The 25387-nt window shown below is 38.5% G+C and overlaps 2 protein-coding genes across 6 annotated transcripts in view; one reads left to right on the top strand and one right to left on the bottom strand.

Moving 5' to 3' along the window:
• Positions 1 to 1256: 1256 nt before the first annotated feature.
• On the bottom strand, positions 1257 to 16455 carry LOC134205132 (DNA repair protein RAD50). The gene is made up of 6 exons (XM_062680081.1): positions 16187 to 16455; positions 15287 to 16068; positions 14346 to 15221; positions 2554 to 3820; positions 1477 to 2354; positions 1257 to 1416 (listed from the first exon to the last, which is right to left on the bottom strand). Exons 1-6 carry the CDS (start codon positions 16253 to 16255, stop codon positions 1356 to 1358), a joined length of 3933 nt encoding a protein of 1310 aa, XP_062536065.1. The 5' UTR covers positions 16256 to 16455; the 3' UTR covers positions 1257 to 1355.
• Positions 16456 to 19223: 2768 nt separating this feature from the next.
• LOC134205131 (lateral signaling target protein 2 homolog) overlaps positions 19224 to 25387 on the top strand; it is a 97609-nt gene continuing 91445 nt past the window's right edge. The window contains exons 1-2 of one of the 5 annotated variants that reach the window (XM_062680080.1): positions 19224 to 19388; positions 19810 to 20169. In XM_062680080.1, the coding sequence (XP_062536064.1) occupies positions 20134 to 20169 (36 nt within the window). In that variant the 5' untranslated portion in view covers positions 19224 to 19388; positions 19810 to 20133. Of the gene's footprint in view, positions 19545 to 19694; positions 20170 to 25387 lie in introns of all 5 variants that reach the window. The other 4 variants (XM_062680079.1, XM_062680078.1, XM_062680077.1 and 1 more) reach the window with 4 other exon arrangements.

Raw genomic sequence — 25387 nt, 5'->3', positions numbered from 1 at the left:
TTATGCTCAAATTTGGCCCAAACATTCTTTGCATATCAAAGAATATTGTGGCCAAATTTCATAAAATTCGGTCGACAAAAACCCCCCTGCCAATAATAGAACAAAACCTGCCAAAGCCGTCTGTTCCCCTTATATGTTAATATTCTTGTATTTGACTACTGAAATTTGAACTTGTTCGTATTTTAAGGCCTGATATCTTGCTCTGTGCAGGTATGCCCATATTGCCCCATAGAGACTGGTTTTGGGAAAAAAAGTTTTATGATAAATTGAGATTTGTATAAATACAACCATGTGTGTACAACATTCAATTTTAATATATCTTTTGATTGTGATGTATTTTTGCCCTGTATTTTAATCAGTTTTGAGTCAAAACCTTATTTATAAACTTAAAATCTTATAATAATTTTGCCTATGCAGCGAAAATTTACATTTTCAAGTGTATTTTCATGTTTGAATTGAATTTTAATGCGGTTTTCACGTTGATGCATATGTGTAGCATCCTCTTAAAGATCATATAACTTTTACATGCTAAAACTTGTCAATAAGCTCAAAATGAGGGTGGCTTATATTGCCCCGTATGTTCATATTGCCCCTACTGCCCCTATCAGCTGTGGCAAGGGGGCACATTTCAAAAAAGTTGATATTTCAAAAACAAACAATTTTATTATTTTATTGTTTTTGCGGAATTACATACCTAATTAAGTACTGTAACTGGAGAGGGGATCGATTTTTGTGAAATTATTTTAAATTTGCTACACGAACTTATGATTTACGACGTTCGACTTTCAATTAACGAAACAGTTTCACAAAATAATATAAAAAAAAACAGATTAATCCACCTACAGTGAGATTTTGACCCTTCCTTAGTTGGAAAACCCAAGTGTTGCAAGTCACCCCGTTTGACGGTAGCGTAAATCTGTTTCTTGCCAAGCTCCGAGCGAAGCATGACGACCAGGGCTGATAAATTTCGTCTCATTCACTTGAACACTGAAAGGCAAATCTGGTCAGGCATGTTTTACCCCTATAGTTTTTCTTTTACGAACAAAATATCACAAATTAGTCGAAAAGCCGCTTGGTGCCGAATCATTGTTTTCATGTGAAATATTCATAAGAAAACTTTGATTATATGCTACTGCTTTACCTACTGCTGCCGTTACCGTACTTATCGATACATGGAGGTTTCGCAATTATTTTTCGAAACTATTAAAAAACAAACTTAGACCACAGTTGTGTAGAATATTATGCGTTAATAGGCATATTTTTGGGGAATGTATTTATTGAAACGGATTCTTTGTAAACATCGTTTACGAAAAATGTATGAGACACTAAAAACTTAAACAATAACAATGAATAAATTACAGTTGTTCTTCTTTAATGACTGACTTTCCGTCGTGGTCTCGAGAGACACGGTAATACCTATAATAGGAATAAAATAATTTGATTCAGTGAAAAATAGATCATCCACTAAAAACTTACGTGTCAAACTTCTCCAGTTTGGTAACAAAATCTTCATCATGGGTAATGATGACCAGCAGGAAATTTCCATTTTCCCTCTCCGTGACGATTCTGCGCAAGCTTTCACACAGTGAAGCGATGTTCTCTCTGTCCAAATTGGTGGTAGGTTCATCCAATGCCATTACTCCGCAGTTATTGCTGAACGTCTCTGCAAGCGCCATACGGATGATCAACGAAGCCAGTACTTTCTGACCTGCACTGCAACGTCCTCGCATATCAATTTCAACGTCATTTTTTGCTTGAACTACCCTGTAATGATATTGTCGGCGTTTATCGCTAACTTTATCCGGCTTCGATTCATCCTCCGTTTTAATACGAATGTAATCGATATCGTTCCCTCTGTATATATCTCTCCACAGAGAATAGATTGAACGGTTGATTTGTTCCATTTTTTCCGCGTGGTACTTCATCAGTGCCCATTCAAGCGCATTCCGATACTTGATGATGTCACTGATAATCTTCTTCAATACTACCGATTCGCTGTACGTCTTGAGGTAGTTCTTGACGGCGTTCTTAAATTCCGGGCGGTCCAGTTCCTTTTTCAATGCTTTGCTTTGATTCTCCAATTCGGCTATTTGACCGGTAGTTTGACTCTTTTTGGCTTGAATAGCATCCCGCTGTTCAAGCAATTTGCTTCGTTCATGTGCTATATTTGGAGCATCCATGTCCCCAATGCTCCGCATCAAAGCATCCAAGCTCTCCTTGAGCGAAGCCGTTTCAGTTTTTAATTTCATCAAATCGCGATTGTCCAGATAGTCGCGCTCAATCATATCTTGATTCATAACCTCCTTCTTCAGCGTATCAATTTGCGACGACTTTTCCTCGATGTCAGTAACAATCTGCAATTAAACAAAGGCAAAAAAAATTGTAACTTATTTTAATCCAGTACAGTTAAACTTTTTACTTAAACTTTATGAAGTGGAATACAGTTGATTGATATAAATTATCTTTCGTTTTTTGTTAATGTTTTTTTTTAACTAAGATTAAGTTCAATTTACTAGACATAAATTATCGATTAGCTATCGTCGAAACTATTACCTTCTTAATTTCGTCGCTGGTGTCTTGAAGTTTGCGTTTCAATTTTTGAATCTCATCTGCCAAATTCAACCTAGCCAAAGCTTCCAATTCTTTACCCAAGCGAACAATTTCCGCATCCATTCGTTTGAGTTTTTCCAGTTCAGTTTGTGCCTTGATCAATTTGTTACGGTTCTCATGTTTGCCCTTTGTTTTAGCTTCTTCTTCCTTCACTAGATTTTGCTTTATTGGGTCTAGTTTTATTTCGGTTTCATCCATTTCCTTCTGGCAAGAAGTAATCTTTCCGCTCAGCTCAACCTCTTTAGCCTTTTTCTGGTCCAATGATTGAACAGATTCTTGTAGTTGAATCTTTTTCTCCTTCATTTGATTATACCGCTGATGTAAATTGTTTAATCGATCTGTTTCTTCATCAATCTTATTCTGCATGGTATCAATCGAAATACGTTCGCTACGCAGTTCAGCACGCAGGGCCTCTCGCTCCAGCTTAATATCTTCAATGGAAGCTATTGTTCCTGCCGGAGTTTTTTGCGCTACTTCGGCCTTCAGGTTTTCAATACCTTTGGTCATCCGTTCAATGTCTCTGACGGATTCATCAAGAATACTCATGTCTCCTAGTATCGAATTGATCAACTGAACACTAGAATTTGGTTCAATGATTGACATCTGATATTCCTCCAGATCAGATGACGCCTGAGTCAGTCGACGTTCTGTGCCATCCAACTGTTCTTTCAGTTTCGGTATGTCTTGGGTTTGTTTCTCGATACGCTCAGAGTAGGGCTGCAGTGCCATCAATTGGTCGTACTTCTTCTGATCAATTTTCAACATTCGCTCAAGAACTTCAATTTTCTCCGGAAGCCTACGGATTTCATCTGACAACTCCAAACTTATATCCTGTACGTCTGCACCGCCCATCTCTTTGTGACAAACTGGGCAGCATTTGTCGTCCTCGATACGAGAGATGTACTTTTTATAGAGCACTTCTGCTGACCGAAGCTCACCGTGTTCTAAATTATTTTTGCTGATTTTTTCCTTCAGCTTAGCGAGAACTTCTTCGAACGGATTACCCTGGCAAGCGGAGTAGATTCTTTCCTTATTCTCTGTGAGTTCACGTTCAGCGCGATCCAGCTCACGCTTCTGGGATCGTCTTGTGGTTTCCATCTCGGTTACCGTGGCTTGCGCTTTGCGCATAGATTCATTCAACTGCTTGATTTGTCGTTGAAGATCGTCGTATAAATTTTGAACGCTACGTTTGTAGTTTGCATCGACAACCCTGAAACATTAAGGAGAAGTATAAAAATAATAATTTATTGAATAACACATTATCAGACTATGTTGAGTACGAAAGTAAGGCTTTGTGTTACGAATAGACAAAAGTGAGACTGATTGGGAACTAGGCAAAGCCCGTTCAAACCCGCTTCTTTTATTTTTTTTAAATTTTATTGATGTATAAAGGGGGTCAGTGAAAAAAAAAACTATTGCAAAATGGTTTAGTCTTAAAACAGTTTTAGATAAGGTTTGTCAGCTATCTAAAGAAGCATTTCTAATATTTTATTTTAATTTGATATATCCTAATATTTTTTATTTACCACCCCCTGCGTTATTCAAAGAGCAACATGGCCAAAGAAGGAATCCATATTTGTTTCGGTCTAATAAAAGCATGAACAAATATTAAAGGAGCATAAAAAACTCAAAGGTGCAGCCCAATCGGGTTGTACGCAAAGGTGACGTTGAACTACGTAGCTGTATGTAATTTACAGGTTTAAGACTTTTATGTTTGATGACACCAAAGCGTTTTTTAAGCCCAGGGTGAATCTGTTTTCGTTGTTTATCATGTGCTACTGAGATTGAGTGAGCATTACGAACCTTTGTGATGTTTATAATTTTTGGACCAACATTTGAAAGGTACGATAAAAATGAAATTTTCAAATAATCGATAATGAACACATATGCAAGTTATCAATTGATAAAAATTCGCTAGAGAGTAAAAATCGTTCGATAATTGTATCTCAATACGAAGCATTGGTAAATGCTACTTTTGAACTTATTTTCCTACGTAACACTAAAATACAATGCTAAACATCCTATCCAACTTCATTGTTGACATTAAATTGGTATTGGTAAGGTTTAAATTAAAATGATTATTTTGTGTTTATTATTAATCGATTGCAAGATATGAAAAGTTATCGCCGATGAAAGCTCGCCTACTTTTCACACCTGCGAAGTAAGGCCGTTACAAATATTTAATTTAAATTATGTCCTACTGGTCTCCCGAAGGTGAGGGGGGGGGGTGTATAGCAAAAAATAAATATTTAAATGAAAAAAAAAATCCAAAAAACTCCTCGGATTTGTTGAAGAATGTTTTGAAAATCCTCAAAATTACCCCAATTTTTTGGTTGCTAAGCACCCGCCACTAATTCAAGACAAAATTTTCAAAACGACTTATCTGCTTTTGTAAACAAAGATTCAAACGACGATTTGACGAATCTGATAGCTCTCCCACGCAAACCAGCATCATCAACAGGTAGCGGAATCCTTCACCTACCTAATGATGGTGATGGTCTGCGTGGAGAGCTATCAGATTCGTCAAATCGTCGTTTGAATCTTTGTTTACAAAAGCAGATAAGTCGTTTTGAAAACTTTGTCTTGAATTCAGACTAAACTCCCGATGGATCTTACAGAAAAGCCCATCGTGAATGCTGGGCTATCAACGGCGTTTGGTGGTCGTCCCAAGGAGGAAGTCAGAGTACACGCGACAAAGAAGTTTGATATGAATAATGATTATTATTCCTTCACGTGAGTTGCGTCGGACTTTGCGTTTACTCCAACAGACACCTAGGATTCAGCAAAAACGAGCCGAAGAAAGTTTACAAGAATGCATCCACTGCAGCAGCGAAGAAGATTCCGAGCCCCTCTACCGACATCAATAGACGCAAGCTAGGATAGGATGTGACAACTCAATTGAGACTGCCTTGTTGTTTTTTAGTCGGTTGCTCTGACGAGGTGGTCGCCAGTGCAGCCAACGTAATTTGGTACAAAATCTTCCAAATATCATGTATCAAAATTTGATGTTTTTCTTCCCGTCCCATCCACTACCGTGGACCCCCGATAATTTGAACGGTACCTCATTCAAATTAACGGGGTTCATTTTTAATTTGAACTTCTGGTTACTCTATTTGCATCAGAAAAACTGGTTTCTGGCCGCTCTCTTTGCTGGTTTGTTTTGATTTTGCGTTCCGTTTCACGATGTTTCATTTTTCTTCTCTCGATTCCACGTGCTAAATGACGTTTGAACCATTTTTAATTTGAACGATGTTCAAACCAACGGGGTTCAAATTAAAAAGTGTTCAGATTAAAAGCGGTCATATTACCGGGGGTCCACGGTATTTATGTAAGAGAAGTGAAAGACTAACAGAGAGAAGTTGAAAATGAGAAAATGACGGAAAGGTGAATGATAATGCTTAAAATCAACAGTTTTAAACCTGTACAACCTTTGAGAATAATTTATATGGCTTTTGCAGTTCAATATAAATTCATTTCTTACCAAAAAGCTGGAACTCAAACATGTACGTCTTTTGCTTAATATCAACTTTGAAAACCTGCAACACGGCCAAACTAACAACATGCTGCCCTACGGAAAACGCGCCGCCAGCAATCAAAGTAATCGATTGTCATTTTCAACCAATCAGCAACCGGTACGATTGTGACAGCAAATCGGTACAAGCAAGAAGCTGCCGTCGAACGCCCCAAAGCTTTCATGAGAAAACGCGCGTGTAAGTTAGTAAAATGAACTACACCAGCTAAAAGCCCTGTAAGTTGCATTAATTTGACGTCTATGATGGCTTGAGGTCTCGTGTTAGCCTTGCGAAAAAAGGCGCAGAATCTGGAGATGACTAGATCGATTCTTGATCCGATCTAGGATGTTTTCGGGTGGAAGACATTCTTGACATCCTGAGCATAGTGTATCCATTGGATTTGCCACAAAAGATACATACTAATGCAATGGCGGGCATAGAAAGCTTTAAAATAATAAGTAAAGAATTGTTAATAGATTACTAAGTTGAAAAGCAAGATAAGTTCCAGTTGGAATGTAGTGCTATGGAAAAAGAAGCTTGCGATGCACTTACGAGATTGACTGATTCACCGAAACCGATTGCTTAAATGTTAGCAAGTTTTCAATAGTAAATATTATCATACATAAATATTGTAACACACTGGAGTCTGGTTTTACGCGGAGGATATGGGCCGCGTAAACTAAAACAACGTAAACAGCAGCGAAAATCTCAAAATATGTCTGAATATATCACGGAAATCCTGAAATTCGAGTGAAAAAAAATCGCATGAAAAGTGATTAGTGTAAATAAATCGCGTGAAAAACGACTTCAGTGTACATCGGGTATGAAGCGTTGACTCTTCCTTGATCGAATGATCCAAGAAAGTTGAAAATTCATTGAGAAACGGCTGAGATATTAACGATCAAAGTCTATCATATTTTCGTGACGTTGTTCATTTTTTTGCAATCGTAAAGTGTACCCCAATATAGAAAAGACAGACGTAGTTCTACGTCAAAACGTAGCATGAAGTACTTTAACATGATGTTTTGCAGAATAGAAGCATTCATATTACGGGGCAGTTCCCACGCGACGGGAACTGTTCTTGCTGTTGGCAGGCGGGAGGTAGAGACGGGAGCGGCGGACGTGAGTTATAACACTAAGAAGATGAGAAGGGAAGAAGAAAGAAGAAGAAGAGCATGCACAGTGAGCAGGAGAATAGGGAAGTAGAAGAGGAATGAGGTATCGTATGGATGGGTCAAAATAAAAATATGTTTGCACACTGAATTATGTTTTGTGGCGTTTATTGTTGCTAGCCGGACCGACTAATCCCCCTTTCGATACGGAGAGGTCGTTTCACAATAACATTTAGCTCGTTCAAATCTGCGAAAAAATACATTTATGCTAAAAATAGCACCTAAAAAGAGCAACCCGAGAATGTTTACTTATCGCTAAAGGTCACCTCCGCTTAGACGACTTCAAGCGTATGGTATAAGTAAGCACCGAAATACTCCCAAAGTTGTTTAATCGTCTCAAAGTCAAAACCTTTCAAGTAAGCGTAACATAACTGATATTGTAATAGGTCGTGGTCAACACTTTCATGTTCCAATACTTTACTATTTTATTCTTAATTGGTTTATACATCAACAGGCACGGCACAGCAAATGATGGGTAAAGCGTACCATTGGTACTTCGCCTACATGAAGGAATAAAATAGACCCCACCTTGCAGTTCTTAGCCTCTTACTCAGCAACTCCTATCTCTACTTTCTCGTGATGCTGGCCGGGATACGAGCAACCTTAGGGAAGATCGGATAACCAATCGGGTGGGAACTATGGTCGTATGCAAAGGTGACAGAACTGTACACCCGCCTGAAACGTGAAGCAACAAAAGTTGGACTGGTGGTGAATGCGTCAAAGACAAAGTACATGGTTGTGGTTGTGGGCGGAATTCGTTTACCTCGGATCCTTGCTAACGGCTGATAACAATATTAGTCGTGAAATACGAAGGCGCATCATCTGTGGAAGTCGGGCCTACTACGGGCTCCAGAAGAAACTGCGGTCAAAAAAGATTCGCCACCGCACCAAATGTGTCATGTACAAGACGCTGATAAGATCGGTAGTCCTCTACGGAAATGAAACATGGACAATGCTCGAGGAAGACTTGCAAGCACTCGGAGAATTCGAGAGATGCGTGCTTAGGACGGTGTGCAAGAAGACGGTGTGTGGCGGTGAAGAATGAACCATGAGCTCGCCCAGCTTTACACACTAACTTTTTCTTTTTCGAGCTCGGCAAAATTAGGCACCGCCAGGGAATCAAGTTTTCTTCGATGCGCAAGCGAAACAAGCGACAAAAGAGAACCAACGACAAAGCTTTGTTTTTGTCGGAGATAATAATGACAAAGATCCGAAAAATTTTGTCAGCAACAAAAAAAAGACAATTTTGTTGCTAACTTTTATCCTGTTATTTTGCATTATCTCTACAGCTAATTCTGTGTTTTTGCAATCATAGTTTCTGCTTTTATGGAAATATTCGAGAATCTAACTATGATTACAAAATTAGCATCGTATTCTCGGAAATATCAGAGCATGCACGGCAAATGATTCTTGTCATATTGCGTATGGGTTCTGATAAAGGCTTGTTGCGAGGTGCGTTTGTCAGTAACAAACTCTGTTGACGACAAAGGGTATATTGTTAGGCGTTGCTCAAATATTGATTCCTTGGGCACCGCTGTAGCTCAGTAAATTTCAGAACTGAACTTCGGCAGAAAATTTCGTTTATTACTGATTTTCGGCAAAATTTTCACTGTATCTCAGTAACCGAAACGTCACTTTTACTGAGATCTCAGCAAAAATCATGTTTGCTGAAACTCGGCGGTGCCCATCTCGGAAAAATAAACAAAAAATGCTGAGATCTCGGCGAAAAAAATTATGTGTGTACGGCGAGCTCAGAATCCAGAAGATAGCTAAAGCCGGAAGGGTACGATGGGCAGGGCATGTTGCAAAAATGCCTAACTGCAACCCTGCAAAGATGGTGTGCGCTTCCGATACGGCAGGTACGAGACAGCATGGAGCACAGCGAGCGAGGTGGGCAGACCAGATACAACAGAACTTGGCGAGCATGGGGCGCATGCGAGGATAGAGAGATGGGAGGAAGCCCATATGGCATAATGCCGTTTGGCATAAGGTCGTTTAGCATAAATACAATTTGGCATAAGGACCATTTGGCATAATTTATTGGGTACCTCGAGGGTGTTTGGCATAACGACCGTTTGGCACAAAAATGGTTAATCATAAGAATATATGATTTCCATTTTTAGTATGTGTTTACCTGGAATAAGGGGAAAAGTATATGATTCCTTATCAAAAAGCACGCGTTTGCCCGGAATAAACCAAAAGAGTAGATGATCGCTTCTTCAAAAGTACACATTTGCCCGGAAAAAGGCAAAAGAGCACATGACACCTTATTCAAAAGTATGCATTTGCCCGGAATAAAGCAAAATAGTAGATGACTCATTCTTTAAAAGTACGCATTTACCTGGAAAAGGCAAAAGAGTAGATGACTCCTTCTTTAAAAGCATGCATTTGTCCGAAAAAAGGCAAAAAAGTAAATGACTAATTTTTCTGAAGTACGCATTTCTCCGGGATAATGCAAAAGAGTAGATGACTTCTTCATTAAAAGTACGCATTTGCCCGGAATAAGGCAAAATAGTAGATGACTCCTTGTTTAAAAGTATTCATTTGCCCGGAATAAGGCAAAACATTAGATGACCCTTCTTTAAAAGTACGCATTTGCCCGGCAAAAGGCAAAAGGCAAAAGAGTAAAACAAAGAAAGCAGAAGATTAGATGAACCATATTTCAAAAGAACGCAAAAGTTGAAGCGTATATGATGTCTTTTCTAAGTATACGATCCGAATAAGACAAATGATGATTACATCTTTTAAAGCACACGATTTTTCCTTATAACGAGAAAGCATGCATGCATTTGGTTAAAAGAATTCTTATGAGTAGATCATTATTCCATTCGAAGTCTGCTTAGAGTTTTTATAATTCTTTTAATTTTTATCCCAAATGGTCGTTATGCCAAATGGCCCTAAAATCATGTTGACTAATTTTCTTTATTATGCCAAACGGTCGTTATGGCAAATGATCTTTATGCCAAATAACCCTTGGCTATTCAACTCGTTATGCCAAGCCCGTTGTTGGGGGCATAGAGTGTGATGTTTCTCGAATAATAAAAAAGGTGCACTCGCTCGACTGTGGATATACAACTATAAATGATTTTCGTACGGCCGAGTTTCCGAATAATATGCAATAAATTGAAACGGACCTACGCCAAACGGCATTATGTCATTTTAGGTAGCCCCGGAGAGAAGCGGCCTCGAACCATGAATTGTGGCGTCAAATTGTTGATTCAGTGTTATCTGTTTCGATGTAAGCTAAATAAATGAATGAATAAACAGGCATTCTGCTTGGTCTTATTCTAATCTGAATTCTGTTTTGTCACGTCATATCGGTACACAATTAAAAATAGTTAATTTTCCCGTTCCCAAAATACACTGCAGAATCGTCGACGAAGCGTTTGACGAGAAACAGTAAAATCAAATAATGTTTATTTTTATTGTGTAACATCATCTGACATTTGGTTGTCTCAATGAATAATGAAACCCACAATAATCCACATAGCGGTGATGGTGTCTTTCTCATGTATTATAAAACAAGAAAACACATAAGAGTAACAAGAAAAGCACAAAAGGGAGAATGCACCTGTCTAGCGTACTGGTTTCGTGGGATCAAACCCCATCGAAGGAAGTTGGTTACCCTCCAATACATTTTTCAAACTGACTCTTTCACATATTGTGCAATTGCACAAATCGACTTTCAGACATAGTATTTACTAATTAATTTCCACTCTGGGAGGCTTACACCCTGAATGTAGGCAATTAACTTTGATTGTACTAAAAATTGAAACTTTTTTATTTGCAGAGATACGGATATACGATACTAGCTGGCCCGGCGAACTTTGTCTCGCCCAAAACTGATCAATTAGTTGGTATTATTTTTTCTACGTACGCAATTTATCTAAAAAACCCAGATTAATCTACCTAGCGGCGATGATGCCTTTCTCGTGCATCGTAAAATGTACTGAAAAAAATCCCATAAGGTCAAAAAAGCACTTTAGGGGAATAAAAAGAACGCAAAAGTCGAAGCGTATATGATTTCTTTACGATCGGAATAAGACAAATGAGCTGATGATTCCATCTTTTAAAGCACACGATTTCTCCATCCATGCATTTGGTTGAAAGAATTCTAATGAGTAGATCATTCTTGCATTCGAAGTCTGCCTATAGTTTTTATAATTCTTTTAATTTTTATTCCAAATGGCCCTGAAATCATTTTGACTAATTTTCTTTATTATGCCAAACGGTCCTTATGCCAAATGGTTTTTATGCCAAATAACATTTGGCTATTCAACTCGTTATGCCGAATGACATTATGCCAAATGGAACGTACACACGGTCAAGCAGTTTGACCAACATTCCCAATCAGGAGAGAATAACAAATTTATATCATATTGTGTTTCTGAGTTCAACGGTTTTTTGTTATGCTTATGTTAGAGCTGTTATAAACTTGGTTCAGGATGTTGTTAAAATAACTAAATATTCTAACAAAACAATAAAACATAACTAATTCTAGTATAATTTTGTTAGGAAAAAAAGTGATAATAATTTATCATAACTCGATTATATCAACGGTTGTTATAAATAACTGATGTTGTTACAATCATGTAATAATCTTGTTTTGCCTTCCTAGTCGGGTTGACTCCACCTCTCGTTTATTCAAACATCCATCAAGTTTCACCAACAGCGGCACAATCAATTTATTCGACCAACAACGAACGACCGAAGCGTCAACTTGAGCACCAACCATCAAAAAATATATATGCGCTTGTGCAACTTCACTACAAATGCTCAAACATGTTCGGCAAACCTTGACTCCACCCCCGACAACTCAAACCAAAATCAAACCGTTTAAATTTTTTTCCAACCGAGCCGCCAACTGTCAAATGGTTGGTCGAACAACTTCACACACGTTCAAACAAAGCAGCAATTGAAGCGTTTTCTTGGGGGCGGAGTCAATATTCGTCAAACTGCTTGACTGATGTGTACGTTGCATTACGCCAAACGGCATAATTCCAAATGGCATTATGCCATTTGGGGTAGCCCCGGAGAGATGCGGCCTCGAACCGTAAATTGTGGCGTTAAATTGTTGATTCAGTGAAAAGATATTTTAGTTACTAGATAAAGATTGTCGCTGTCGTCGCTGTCCGGAACATCTTTTGCTGGCGAGGATAGGGGATCTAAATGTCAATGAAGGAAAAATACGTACGATTTGGCAGTTTAGTACCACACATGTTTCGGACCGCAGAACAAAGGGAACCGAAGCGACAATCTTTATCTAGTAACTAAAATATCTTTTATTCAGTGTTATCTGTTTTCATATAAACTAAATAAATGAATGCATCAACAGGCATTCTACTGCTTCAATGTTTGGTTTTATTCTAATCTGAATTCTATTTTGTCATATCGGTACACAATTAAAAATAGTTAATTTTCCCGTTCCCAAAATACACTGCAGAATCGTCGACGAAGCGTTTGACGGGAAACAGTAAAATCAAATAATGTTTATTTTTATTGTGTAACATCATCTGACATTTGGTTGTCTCAATGAATAATGAAACCCACAATAATCCACATAGCGGTGATGGTGTCTTTCTCATGTATTATAAAACAAGAAAACACATAAGAGTAACAAGAAAAGCACAAAAGGGAGAATGCACCTGTCTAGCGTACTGGTTTCGTGGGATCAAACCCCATCGAAGGAAGTTGGTTACCCTCCAATACATTTTTCAAACTGACTCTTTCACATATTGTGCAATTGCACAAATCGACTTTCAGACATAGTATTTACTAATTAATTTCCACTCTGGGAGGCTTACACCCTGAATGTAGGCAATTAACTTTGATTGTACTAAAAATTGAAACTTTTTTATTTGCAGAGATACGGATATACGATACTAGCTGGCCCGGCGAACTTTGTCTCGCCCAAAACTGATCAATTAGTTGGTATTATTTTTTCTACGTACGCAATTTATCTAAAAAAAAACCAGATTAATCCACCTAGCGGCGATGATGCCTTTCTCGTGCATCGTAAAATGTACTGAAAAAATCACATAGGAAAGGTCAAAAAAGCACTTTAGGGGGATAGATCGCATATTTTCTATCATTTTGCATGTTTTTGCACTAATTACTATGCATTCCCACCATTCTTGAAAAAATTTTTTTTTTCGATTTTGAAAATTTTTTTCCAAGGGGGGACCCTTGGGAAAAAACAATGATTTTTCAATAATTCCGAAATGCAATGTCCGATCAGGCCAATTTTCAATAGCAAACAATGGGACCGCATTCCCCGTCGAATGCAACTTGTTGCGAGTAAATCGGGTAATGCTATGTTCCAAAAAGTGTGTCTACAAAATTTGTACACATACACACATACACACACACACACATACATACATACACACAAACAGACATCACCTCAATTCGTCGAGCTGAGTCGATTGGTATATAACACTATGGGTCTCCGAGCCTTCTATCAAAAGTTTGGTTTTGGAGTGATGTTATAGCCTTTACGTATACTTAGTATACGAAAAAGGCAAAACCCAGATTAATCTACCTAGCGGCGATGATGCCTTTCTCGTGCATCGTAAAATGTACTGAAAAAAATCCCATAAGGTCAAAAAAGCACTTTAGGGGAATAAATCGCATATTTTATATCATTTTGCATGTTTTTGCATTAATTACTATGCATTCCCACCATTCTTGAAAATATTTTTTTTTTCGGTTTTGAATTTTTTTTCCAAGGAAGGACCCTTGGGAAAAAAACAATGATTTTTTAATACTTCCGAAATGCAATGTCCGATCGGGCCAATTTTCAATAGCAAACAACGAGACCGCATTCCCAGTCGAATGCAAATTGTTGCAAGTAAATCGGATAATGCTAAGTTCTAAAAAGTGTGTCTACAAAATTTGTACACATACACACACATACATACGCACATACAGACATCACCTCGATTCATCGAACTTAGTCGATCGGTATATAACACTATATGCCAAAAACAGTATTGACCCATACTGTCCCATGTTTTCTTTGTTTCTTAAGCCGTAATCATCATAAACTTACTTGTTTGGGAAGAGCCGCTTCAAATTCTCCGAATGCTTGTTACGCAGTCTCTTGAATTCTGACTCCTTGGTGTTAAACTGTTGCTGCTTCAGGCTCAGTTCGGTTGCTTTGGCTGCAACCGCATCCAGTGCCGAAATCTGCTCATCCACTTTATCCAGCTTTGTTTGCAGTTCCTCTCGTTTTACCTTCTTTTCCGATAATTGCCGTTTCATGCCCTCGACATTCGAATTTGCCTTCTGGGTTTCGTAGTCCTTTTCAAGTTTCTCGATCTCGTCGACGATTTTCTTCAGCGTTTCGGCCGATCGCTGAATAGCCGCAATTTCGGACTGGGTTTTGGCCTTTTCCCGAACAAAATCCGCTACCATTTGCCCCTTCATGCGGAAATCTGCCTCCAGTTTGGTTTTTTCCTCTCGCAGTTTGTCAATTGCCCTCTGGGCTTTCTGGTCCGCCTCATCGTGGTTTTTGGATAGCAATTGAACAGCCGATTCTTCGGTTTTAACGGCGAGCTTGATTGCTTTCAGGGCACTTTCTACATCGGTGCCTCCCGCCTCAAAATCGCCGTTAGACGGTAGCTTCAAACGGTCGCAAAGCTCTACCATCTTATTGGCTCGGTCTCCACATAAGTCTTGTTCTTGCTGTCGTTTTGTGATAAGCTGAATCCGACGCGATTCCAAATCTTGATTTTTCGACTGGAGGACTTTCTCTTGAGCTTTGCTAGAGCCTAAATTCGATTCAGCATCACGAAGTTCGGACAGCTTAGAACTCTTAGACTGTTTGAAACTACGGATTTCAATTTCCAACTCTTGAAGCGATCCTTTGAATAGCTTTTGAATCTTGGACTGTATCTGATTTTGCTGGTCCTCCTTAGTGTTGATTCTAAAATAAACATAAATATAGCAAAAATGCAATAAAATCTCGTTACCAGCGCTGCGTTTACTCACTTTGATTTGAATTCAACTTCTTGTTGTTTCAACTTGGAATAATCTCTTTCAATCTTTGCGATCTGCTCCAAACGATCATGAATAGGCTTTAGAGAACCTTCCAAACTAGCCACCACTGCTTGTTTATCTTCCCGGTTGGAGTCCACTTTACGAAGCTGAAGCTGCTTTACTTCGGCTTGACTCTTGATATTCTCCAGCAACTTCAAGTCCCCTGTTTTTTCCTTCTGACGATCATTGTATTCCTTGGATATCTTTATGAGCTTTTCGATCACTCGGTTGTACTCGGTCGTGCCGAAGATGGCGTCGAATTTTTTCTTCAGCTCTTTCGGCTCCTCCAGGGGCCAATTCGAGTCCTCCTGGTGACAGAATATCACATTGTTGATTATAGCTTTGGACACCCCCATCGCATCAGACATGTCGTTGTTGATGTCTGCCATTCGAGGTCGCGACAGTGTCGTCTTCTCGCCGGTGGATACATTTTCCATTGTAACAACCGAATCCATGGTTTCGAACTTTGGCTGCTGGCCTTTTCCTTTTTGGGAGACCTTCATCGAACGTGTGGCCGTTACGCGATTGCCGGTAAAATCGGAGACCATTAGCTTGACCTGGCCCATGCTTTCGACGGCGCTGAATATCTTCGGATCGTGAACGAACGCTTTACCCCGGTCGGTTCCGGGTGGAACTTCACCGGTCAGGCCATATTTTAAACACTCGATAATCGTCGTTTTACCACAACCGTTTTGGCCAACAATAAGCGTTAGCGGGGATTGGAATTTGATTTTCTGTAATGAATATTTGTATTGAATTCTTAAATATTCAATTTAGTGGTATACGTTATACCTAAGTCCACAGAATAGGTATATTATAGTTAATAAATTACAATTATTTTACTGTGCTTACTTGAACATCGCCGCTTTCAACCCCAAAACTTCGGATGCCTCGGATTTCAAGTTTAGAAATAGTTGACATGGTGAAGACAAAATAAGATTTATATTCAGTTTCTACTAACAGAACAGTATTACAGATTTCTACTAAGTATTGCAATGAAAATATTTGAATGAAAGTACGCAATAAAAAATCAATTTTTACACAAATCTAGTTTTAGTTTTTATTAATAAAACGGTTAACATGAATCAACGAGGCTAGAAGGAGGAAAATCACTACTTCACTTGTGACGAGAAGCGCAGACACGCTAGGAATGGGCGATAACGATACGATTTTTTGAGTATCGATATTTTTGCATCGATGTATCGATATTTTGGAACGACTTTTTCGATATTTTGTGAATCATTTCTGGAGTATCTGTAAAGGATTTTGTAAGCTTTTTCGGCAAGAAATAACGGGCACCGTTTTTGTATTTTTATGCTACGTTTAGACAAGGCAAGTGAATTTAGCAAATCGCTTGAATCGACCGCGAACTGAACGTGTAAACACCTTAACTCAATTCAATTGAACGAAAAGAAGATTGAACATGTTCAATTTTTGGCAAGTCAATTGAATTCAATTGAGTTGTTCAACTCACTTGCCCTGTCAAAACGTAGCATAAGGGTAAAATCGATACTCATTAAACAATTTAGTCTGACTTAACAAATATTTGTCATTATGACAAATAGTGTACTTTATTGAAACAAATAGATAATTTTTTATTGAAAAATCTTATTAATTATATTTTCAATTTTAATTAAATTTATATTAAATAGGTAAATTTTAAGAAATTTTCATGAAATTAAAGCTGCTGCTCCGATCTTTGCTCCGATATTGTATACAATGACAATCGATTTTTGTTCGATATTTCATCCCAAACGCCCATTCCTGGCAAGCAAAACAAAATAAGGGCCGTTGACAAATTGCGTAACGCTGTCTGTAACACTCTTACACGCTATGCTAATTCAATTCATTTATGAGTAAAAAGTCACTAATACGGTTGTGTGCAAAAATCTAAAATGGGTGGAAAAAACACCCATTTTTCCCCTATTTAATGAGTAAGCCCGATTTACCCATTATTGGGTAAAAGGAATTTATGTCACAAAATAAGTATTTATTCACCCATTGCTAAATACGGTTAGCAGTACGGTGTTGGACTTTTCTTATAGACGAATCCAAGTAAAAATAAGAAGAAGACACACGACGGTGTTAACTTTGACAGATCCTACAGCCAAGGATGTTAACGATCATTCAGTAATTTGCGTTCGATCATTTAGTAGTTTGTCAATAATACATTCCAGAAGCTGAATTTCAAAATATGTTGTATGGTGGACTTCTAGTGCGAAGGTTTTTCTACAACTTTGCCTAATGGTTCGTTATTAGAATTCAACTAATAACGGAGTTAGAGCGCTAGTTGCAGTAACTTAAACTAAATGATTGGAATTTTTTTATCACTTAGTTTAAGTTACTGAAACTAAAGCTATAACTCCGTTACTAAATAGTGGAATTCAAACAACGAACCATTAGGCAGAGTTGTAGAAAAACCTTCGCACTAGAAGTCCACCATACAACGTAGGGTAAATGATGTATTTTGGACAAGCGCAGGACATTCATTAGAAAATATATCGAGATTGAATAGTATAAAACAATTGAAAACCTCAAGGTTCATCCAAATACATAACCTATGATTAGTCTTGTGTCTCCATTGCCCAATTTTTGAGTAAATTACGTTTACTAGGTGTAAACTGTGATATACTGCGAACTGAAATATTTTCTTTTTGGACATCAAATATATAATTTCGACATGGAAAATGCATATATTTTGGACAGAGTCATTTTCTCCTAATTTAAAAATGGCCACCTACAGATCTCAATGGTATGACTTACCTATACGTATCCACATTCATTTAAATGCATTTATTTGCTTAACTGACATAGATTAAACCAGAAATTAACATTGTTTCGCAATCTCATCGATATCATTGAAAACAGCCTGAAAGTTGGCAATTAATGGTTCATCCATGTACTGTACATGGGGTGGCCAATAAATGTCTGATGTATAAAAACATAACTTCATTTTGGTCACTCCTTTTTCATCCGTCTCAAGTTCATGTTAAGCGATTGGAATATGTTAGTATCTCAATTACAATCAAACTTTGGCCGCAAGACATCAAGATTGCCATTTGAACCAATTTAAACGTGTTTCAGGTGCATGTTACGAAGAGTCCTATAATGCATGTTCTCCTGCATACTGGCGTCCAGCAGGCACTTTGGTAGAAAGCTTTACATTTTAGGTAATTTTAAAGATAAATAATAGTTGATTTGTGAATTCTCATTAGGAGCCGCTAGAGTTGAGGTAAAAGTATGCAATGATCATACTTTCAATAAAAATTTTCCTACACATTATCTAAAATTGATCGAAGAAGCTCAGGCTTGTCCAAAATATGTACATGTCCAAAATATATCATTTACCCTATTTTGAAATTCAGCTTCTGGAATGTGTTATTGACAAACTACTAAATGATCGAACACAAATTACTGAATGATCGTGAACATCCTTGCCTATACAGCACAGCATCAAAAGATCGATTATTTTAAAATGCTTTATAATAAATTCATAGACAAAATATATTCCGTGTATAGTAGAAAATCGAAAATTTGTTTTCAATAAAATGAAATATCTGCAGTTATCAGACGTCGCAACTCATTTCTGATTAGTGCGCATGATAGTACAATAGTACATCCATGCGTGCATGATGCGCACTACTAATGAAATATTTCAAATTGTCGCGACTTGCGTCGCAGCGCGAGTGCTCAATCGCGCGGTCCGGTTTGGTGCCGGCCCGACTATAATTAAAATCTGATTGGTGTATGACACGCGTGTAAATTTGACAATGCTTGACCCTGCTCATTTAACGTCGTGTACATGTCATTTTTTTCAAATGTATTCGTGTGCTGCCCTTCCGTCGAAGACATCAGCTCGCTACCAACTCTGCTGGTGTAGGTTTGAAGTTGAAGAAAATCGTGCTCAGTTTTGCAGTCACCATCATCGGATAACCAACGCGAAAAGTGTGTGATTTTCTGTCGTCTCCATCGTCGGTTCAGTCGTGAATTTTACACTTTCCTCTGTAATAGCATCTGAAGACAATCGTGAAAACCCCTCTTGGCCAACTATCGAGTGAATCATTTTGTAATTTGAATACGCTGTGGTGTGGATTCCAGGGACGGAAAACAAAACAGACCGTCTGTGGAGCAGCCAGGCAGGCCAGACCGTGAAAGCAAATTAAATTGAAGAAAAAAATCTGTCCTCGTTCATCTAATCGTGTTTTCCATGGTCAGTCATATTTTTCTTATCAATTGTGTTTGATTATTGGTTATCGGGTATCTAAGGCTTGGCCTGCTGGGCTTGGCGAGTGGAACTGCGACGAGTGGATTTGGCATAGTCTACTCTGTCTGCTTATCTGCTTGATCGTCCTTCAAGTAGAAATAAGGCGAAAAGTGTGGTGCTCTCGGAGATCTACAGAAAAGTTACGTCGAAGAGCTCTGGGGAAATTGATGTGATTTACCAAGCTGTTGATTTCGTTTCCCCTTCGCAACAGAAGAAAATGTGCACAGTGCTGCCGAAGGCTTTCGAAAGAGTGCCCTAAATACTTGGTGAAGTGAAGCAGCAGTGAAGAATAACAAACCTGGGAAAAGGTCTAACGATGATCATCTTTTGACAAAAGTTCTTAAATTGGTACATCATACGTTGCTTTTGGTTTGTTTCAATTCAAGATTGATTTTAGTGGCCACGGTTAAAAATCGCATAGATTGCAGTTTGATTTTCGATATTTTCAATAACTAAAGAAGGAGAACACCTGGAATAAAAACAAACTGGTGAAGCAGTTCGTCTGCGCAAAAAGGATCACTGAAGGAGAGTCACGATGGATTCGCTGCGAAAATGGTTGAATAAACCAAAGGTTTGTACAATCCCCCATACAATACTAATTTATTTATTTTCCTGTATGTCTTATTTATGACTAAATTACATTTTTTGGACAAAAGTCCTTAAAATGGAAGACAGCAATTTGAACAATCATCTAAACAATCTACAAATTACCTATGTTTCAACCGTTTCAACATTTCAACGTCAGTGTTATGCAGTACAAGCGTATTTGTGTCTTACAAGCGTGTTGGTGTCTATGAACAACACAACGATCAGCTCCTCTTGCTATCCATGTGTCTTTCTGCCCGTGTAGATTGCGAAAGTTGTTTTTTTGTTGGCTGCGTAAAGGAAAACGAGATTCGTTCGAATGCGGAAAACATGTGAGCAAAAACGTTGCTGTGTCCCCAGCATTATTAAAAGTAATATCGAAGAGTATAGACTTACAACGTTAAAGGTACTAGATTTTGAGATCTCGATGACGGAGAAAAAGTTTTTTCTGAATATATTGTATAGGTATCAACTATTCATTAAAATAGTGTTATACCAAATGTAAGCTTGATCAATGATACTTTCCTAGAGGTTTATATAAGAAATGAAATGCAATAGGAATAGACGAATCCAAGTAAAAAAGCAATGGGTAATGTTTTCAACATAAACGCGAGTAGCCGTAGGATTTGTATAAACGTAACGTATTTAAATTTAACTTTTGGATCTATGGAGTTTGATTATAGGTATTGATATTGGAAACGACAACTTCCATGCTTTGTAGAATTATTAGCAACTTGTTTATTCAAAACTTCTGGAAAAAAACTAATAATTAAATACATAATTAGAAATGCTTTACTCAAGCAAATGTAGGGCATTTATAGATATCTTATTGATGATAGTATTTGAAGTTTAAAAATTCTATTTATAAAATTTTCAGACTTGCGCAAAATGTGCTATTTTAGGGGAACTGTCCCGTTTTCCAAACAAAGAAATACAGCACCAATTTCGTTGCTTCTTTTTGCTAACATGCGTGCTTACTGCTGAAAAAATCACAACAAGAGAAACAAGTCAAGGAGCAGTAACCCTACTATAATAGAGGAGGTACTGCTAAAACGTCAACGAAAAATTATTTAATGTTTTGATTCCAAACTCCGAGTCTACGTCAAGTTTAATAATACAATTTCTCAGAAAATGAAAAATAAAGAATAAGATAAAGTTTATTTAAATATTCTTCTGGAAATTATTTTTTGAGGTCTTTTTTTAAAACACAGCGAAATTTTCGAATCTAAAATGGATATTAACACTTAACACTATTGCTGATTGTGCATCTTTAATTGCTTATGTCTTCTGCAAATAAATGAAAATAATTATTTTAATTAAATTTTTATTTTGATCAGTGGTAATTTTTTTTGCTGGGGAATCAGAACTGTTAGTATATCACCATGTTTCAATATACGTGTCGTTTAGTACCAAGCACAACTTAACATATAACAGAGATGCATCTGAACACGAGAACGCGTGTTCGTGTTCAAAACGTTCTGAACACTGCATACTGTTCAAGAGCACTGACCGAACTTAGCAACTTGTATCCTAGGAAAACAAACTCAAGCGACGGCATGCTACTCATTTTTAGGCTAGTAATGGAACACGTGAGCATCTAACGGATAGAAAACAAGCATGCTCGTATGTTTTTGCATAGTTCCAAATCTAAGGAATCTTAGTTACCATGATCGTTTTGCTTGCGTACCAACCCAGTGCACACTGAACTGTGTTCAGAGTGCAAAAATTTGAACACCAAGGCACGCTCTTGGCTCATGTTCTGTTGAGGATGCATCTCTGACATATAGTCAGTCATATGACATGACTCGTACCCATCCCGGGATCATGTGGATTATGAAACCAATTACTTTTCATGGATGAGCAGACCAAATCTCTCTAATTTTATTCTTCTTCATCCACCACCGCTGCCCTCGCTGCCTTGGCCATCATCGGCCTCTAGCCGTGAACTCCGAGCGATGCGATGGGCGATTGCATCCCTCGCAACCGACACCACTACATCCGACCACCATCAAGCACAGAATGACAAAAAAATGCGCCCACTTCTTTCATGCATATTCGCAGACCCACCGGCAGTTCTACCGCTGGTGACTGCATGCTGTCATTGTGTAGGTAAACGAACGAAACGAAAAATGAGCGAGCAAAAAGCACGTCAGTACGCGCTACTGTCACAAATTGTAATGACTCGTACACGACAGGCACTGCTTTTTTATAAACAAAGAAAATCTTCCGGTACCTCCGAAGGCCCGTGACATACCGCATTCTGATGTCCGTGTTAGAAATGCACGGGATTGGTTATATATGAAATTTTTACTGGCTTTAACAAGAATTGAAATTTTCAATAGCTTATTGTTAATAATCTTAAGTTTCAATGAAATAGGCAAAATGGTGAAGAGTGTCCGAGTCGATTGATATATAAATCTTAAAAATCCATCGAAAGATAAAGGCGCTAGTAACGTTCAAAATCTTCCCTTCCAGCGTAACGCTCTCGATTTCCAAAAATGTGAATGACACCCAGTATAGTAAAGAAAGACGTAAGTCCTACGTCAATAAGAAGAAGACATATGTAGTGGTGTGTTGCCAGCCTTCATCCCCCCTTAACTTTGACTGATCCTACAGCACAGCATAGGAAGATTATTTTAAAAGGTTGGTTAGAATGTTTAAATAATGTTTAAATAATAAGTTCTAGACAAAATGTAATTAAAATCTGATTGAAGTATGATACGGAAAAAAACTCTGAACTGTATGATAAATACGTTTTCGAATTTAAACAAAAAAAAATGATATAGACTTCCAAATAATGTACTTTGGAACTTTTCCGTATCATACATTAATCCGATTTTAATTACAATTTGTCTAGAATTTATTATAAGCATTTCAAAATTATATTCCTACGCTGTGCTGAAGGGCCAAAGTTAACACCGTCGTGTGTCTTCTTCTTATTTTTACTTGGAATCGTCTATTGCTTGGAATAGACGAATCCAAGTAAAAATAAGAAGAAGACACACGACGGTGTTAACTTTGACAGATCCTACAGGACAGCATAGGGAGATCATTTTAAAATGCTCATAATAAATTCTAGACAAAATTTAATTAAAATCTGATTGATGTATGGTACGGAAAAAGTTCCGAACTGTATGATAGATATATTTTTGGAAAATATTTAAAAAATTGAGATAAGCTTCCAGATATGTAATTCAGAACTTGAAGTTAACACCGTCGTGTGTCTTCTTCTTATTTTTACTTGGATTCGTCTATTACGGATCCAGTTCCGAATATCAAAGCCGCCTTGTGCGTGAACGTCTTCTGCTATCTGAATCACTTCTTCCTCTGTGTCGACACTGATCAGCATATCGTCGACGTACTGCGACTTGGCGATAGCGTCACACGCCGCTGGAAACTTTTCCCTGTGTCTATCCGCATTAACATTAACGTTCTTGACATACGGGGTACTGCTTGGTGAACAACACGCTCCGAAAGCCATTACTGTCATGACGTAAATTACAATTTTTCCATCCCGATCCGTCCAAAAGAAGCATTAATACTTTTGGTCTTCATAGCGAATCTTCACTTGATGGAACATTTCGCGTATGTTCCCCGTTACCAAATTCTAGGGTGCCACAGACTGATTTTCCTTCCCGACTTTTCAAAGTTAATTGCAGCTGTGCATGCTTTGTTCCGATCAGGATACGAGGACGAGCATCGTTGTATGACTTGATTGGTAGTCCGGCGAGGTCGTCTGTCGAGGTCGTCGACCGTTTGTACGTCGTTCAGATTGTATTGCCACCTGTCCACCGAAGGCATATTGGGTTTGGTGTAGCAATCAGCTGTAGCTTGTCAGATAGATCTTCATCCAGCAGCGTAGTTCCTGAACCTTCGTCCAAAAAGGCGTAGGTGTGAATCGACTTTTCCGGGCCGGAAACAATCATTGAAAGGTAGAGAAATAGTACCGGGCTCGACACTGATTGATGCGTGTTGCACCCACGTTCGGTACCGCATGGCGATGGATGATGTTACGAATGTTGTCGGTTGCCGTCACCTACCAACGGGCTAGTGGTTTGGGTTTCTACTTTCTGCTCATTATGAAGAAGCTTGTGATGTCTAATGGAGCATCCATCTTTGCCGCAAGGTTTCGCCTTGCAGGACCCCTTATGTTGGTGGAGGCATGTTCGACAAATTGCAAACTCTCGGATAATTGCCCACTTCGAATCTTTAGAGAGCTCAAGGAACCTGTTGCACTTCTCCAACGGCTTCCATTGCACACCAGACAAGTATCATTTGCCGGTGTTATTGATGTCTCCGACGGCCGCTGAAGCGGCTTAATGTACGTTTCGTACTTTGCTGCGTTTTCACAGTGAGCGTTGAGAAATGCCTCTTTTTTTGACGTAGGACTTACGTCTCTCTTTACTATACCGGGTGTCATTCCAAAATATTCAAATCGACCGCGTTACGCTGTGTTGAAAGATTTTCAACGTTAATAGCGTTCGTCTCAATGGACGAATTTCTGCGGTAAGCCCCTCAATCGACAGATTTGAAGTATGCCTTTCATGACCATGCTTGATAAGACCCGAAAAACTTGTTTCAATAGGCATGAAACTGTTTTAAATGAAAAACATTGAGATCAAGGGAACCTATAAATATGGGTACCGCATAATTCTTGCATCATTCCATTACCACGTTCTCATTGGTGCAGACACCAGCGAATGAGCAGCCGCTGAGTCTGCCGAGAAGCCATAAAATAGCGCAACGCGATTTTTTCCTTTCATTCTGACCGGGACAAGCAAAGCAACCGCATCATCGATTGAACAGCACTCACACGTTTTAGCAGGGAATGAAGTCTGCACCGACCGCTTTTCGGCTCGACACCATCGAAGCGACCATCATCAGCCGAAACCTAGCCAGTACATCAGCAGTCCACCCTACAGACCCGACAAAGCAGCAATGCTGAGCAGATACCGGCAGCAGCAGCAGAGTCGAGCCGAGACCGACAGGCTGAAGAAAAGCCACATGATGCAGCATGTATGTCCAAAAAACAAACGGTTCTTCAGAGAGCCAATAATAGAGATCAATATCAATGCTTTCAATACCCTTCGGGATAGAAATTGTACTTGGGTGCCAAATCCAATATTCTAATGATAAAATTTTATGCGTGATTTTCATAAATAGCGTCAAAACTAACAGTGGATAATTTTTCTGATTCAACCGCG

The sequence above is a fragment of the Armigeres subalbatus genome, chromosome 1 (assembly GCF_024139115.2).
Source record: "Armigeres subalbatus isolate Guangzhou_Male chromosome 1, GZ_Asu_2, whole genome shotgun sequence".
Taxonomy (NCBI): Eukaryota; Metazoa; Arthropoda; class Insecta; order Diptera; family Culicidae; genus Armigeres; species Armigeres subalbatus.
This window is presented reverse-complemented; position numbering and strand designations above follow the sequence as displayed.

Coding starts and splice junctions, on each gene's coding strand:
- LOC134205132 (XM_062680081.1), bottom strand. CDS start 16,255: ATGTCAACTATTTCTAAACTTGAAATCCGAGGCATCCGAAGTTTTGGG. Junction 2,355..2,553: donor CCAGCGACGAAATTAAGAAG/GTAATAGTTTCG, acceptor GTTTAATTGCAG/ATTGTTACTGACATCGAGGA. Junction 1,417..1,476: donor AAACTGGAGAAGTTTGACAC/GTAAGTTTTTAG, acceptor TTCCTATTATAG/GTATTACCGTGTCTCTCGAG.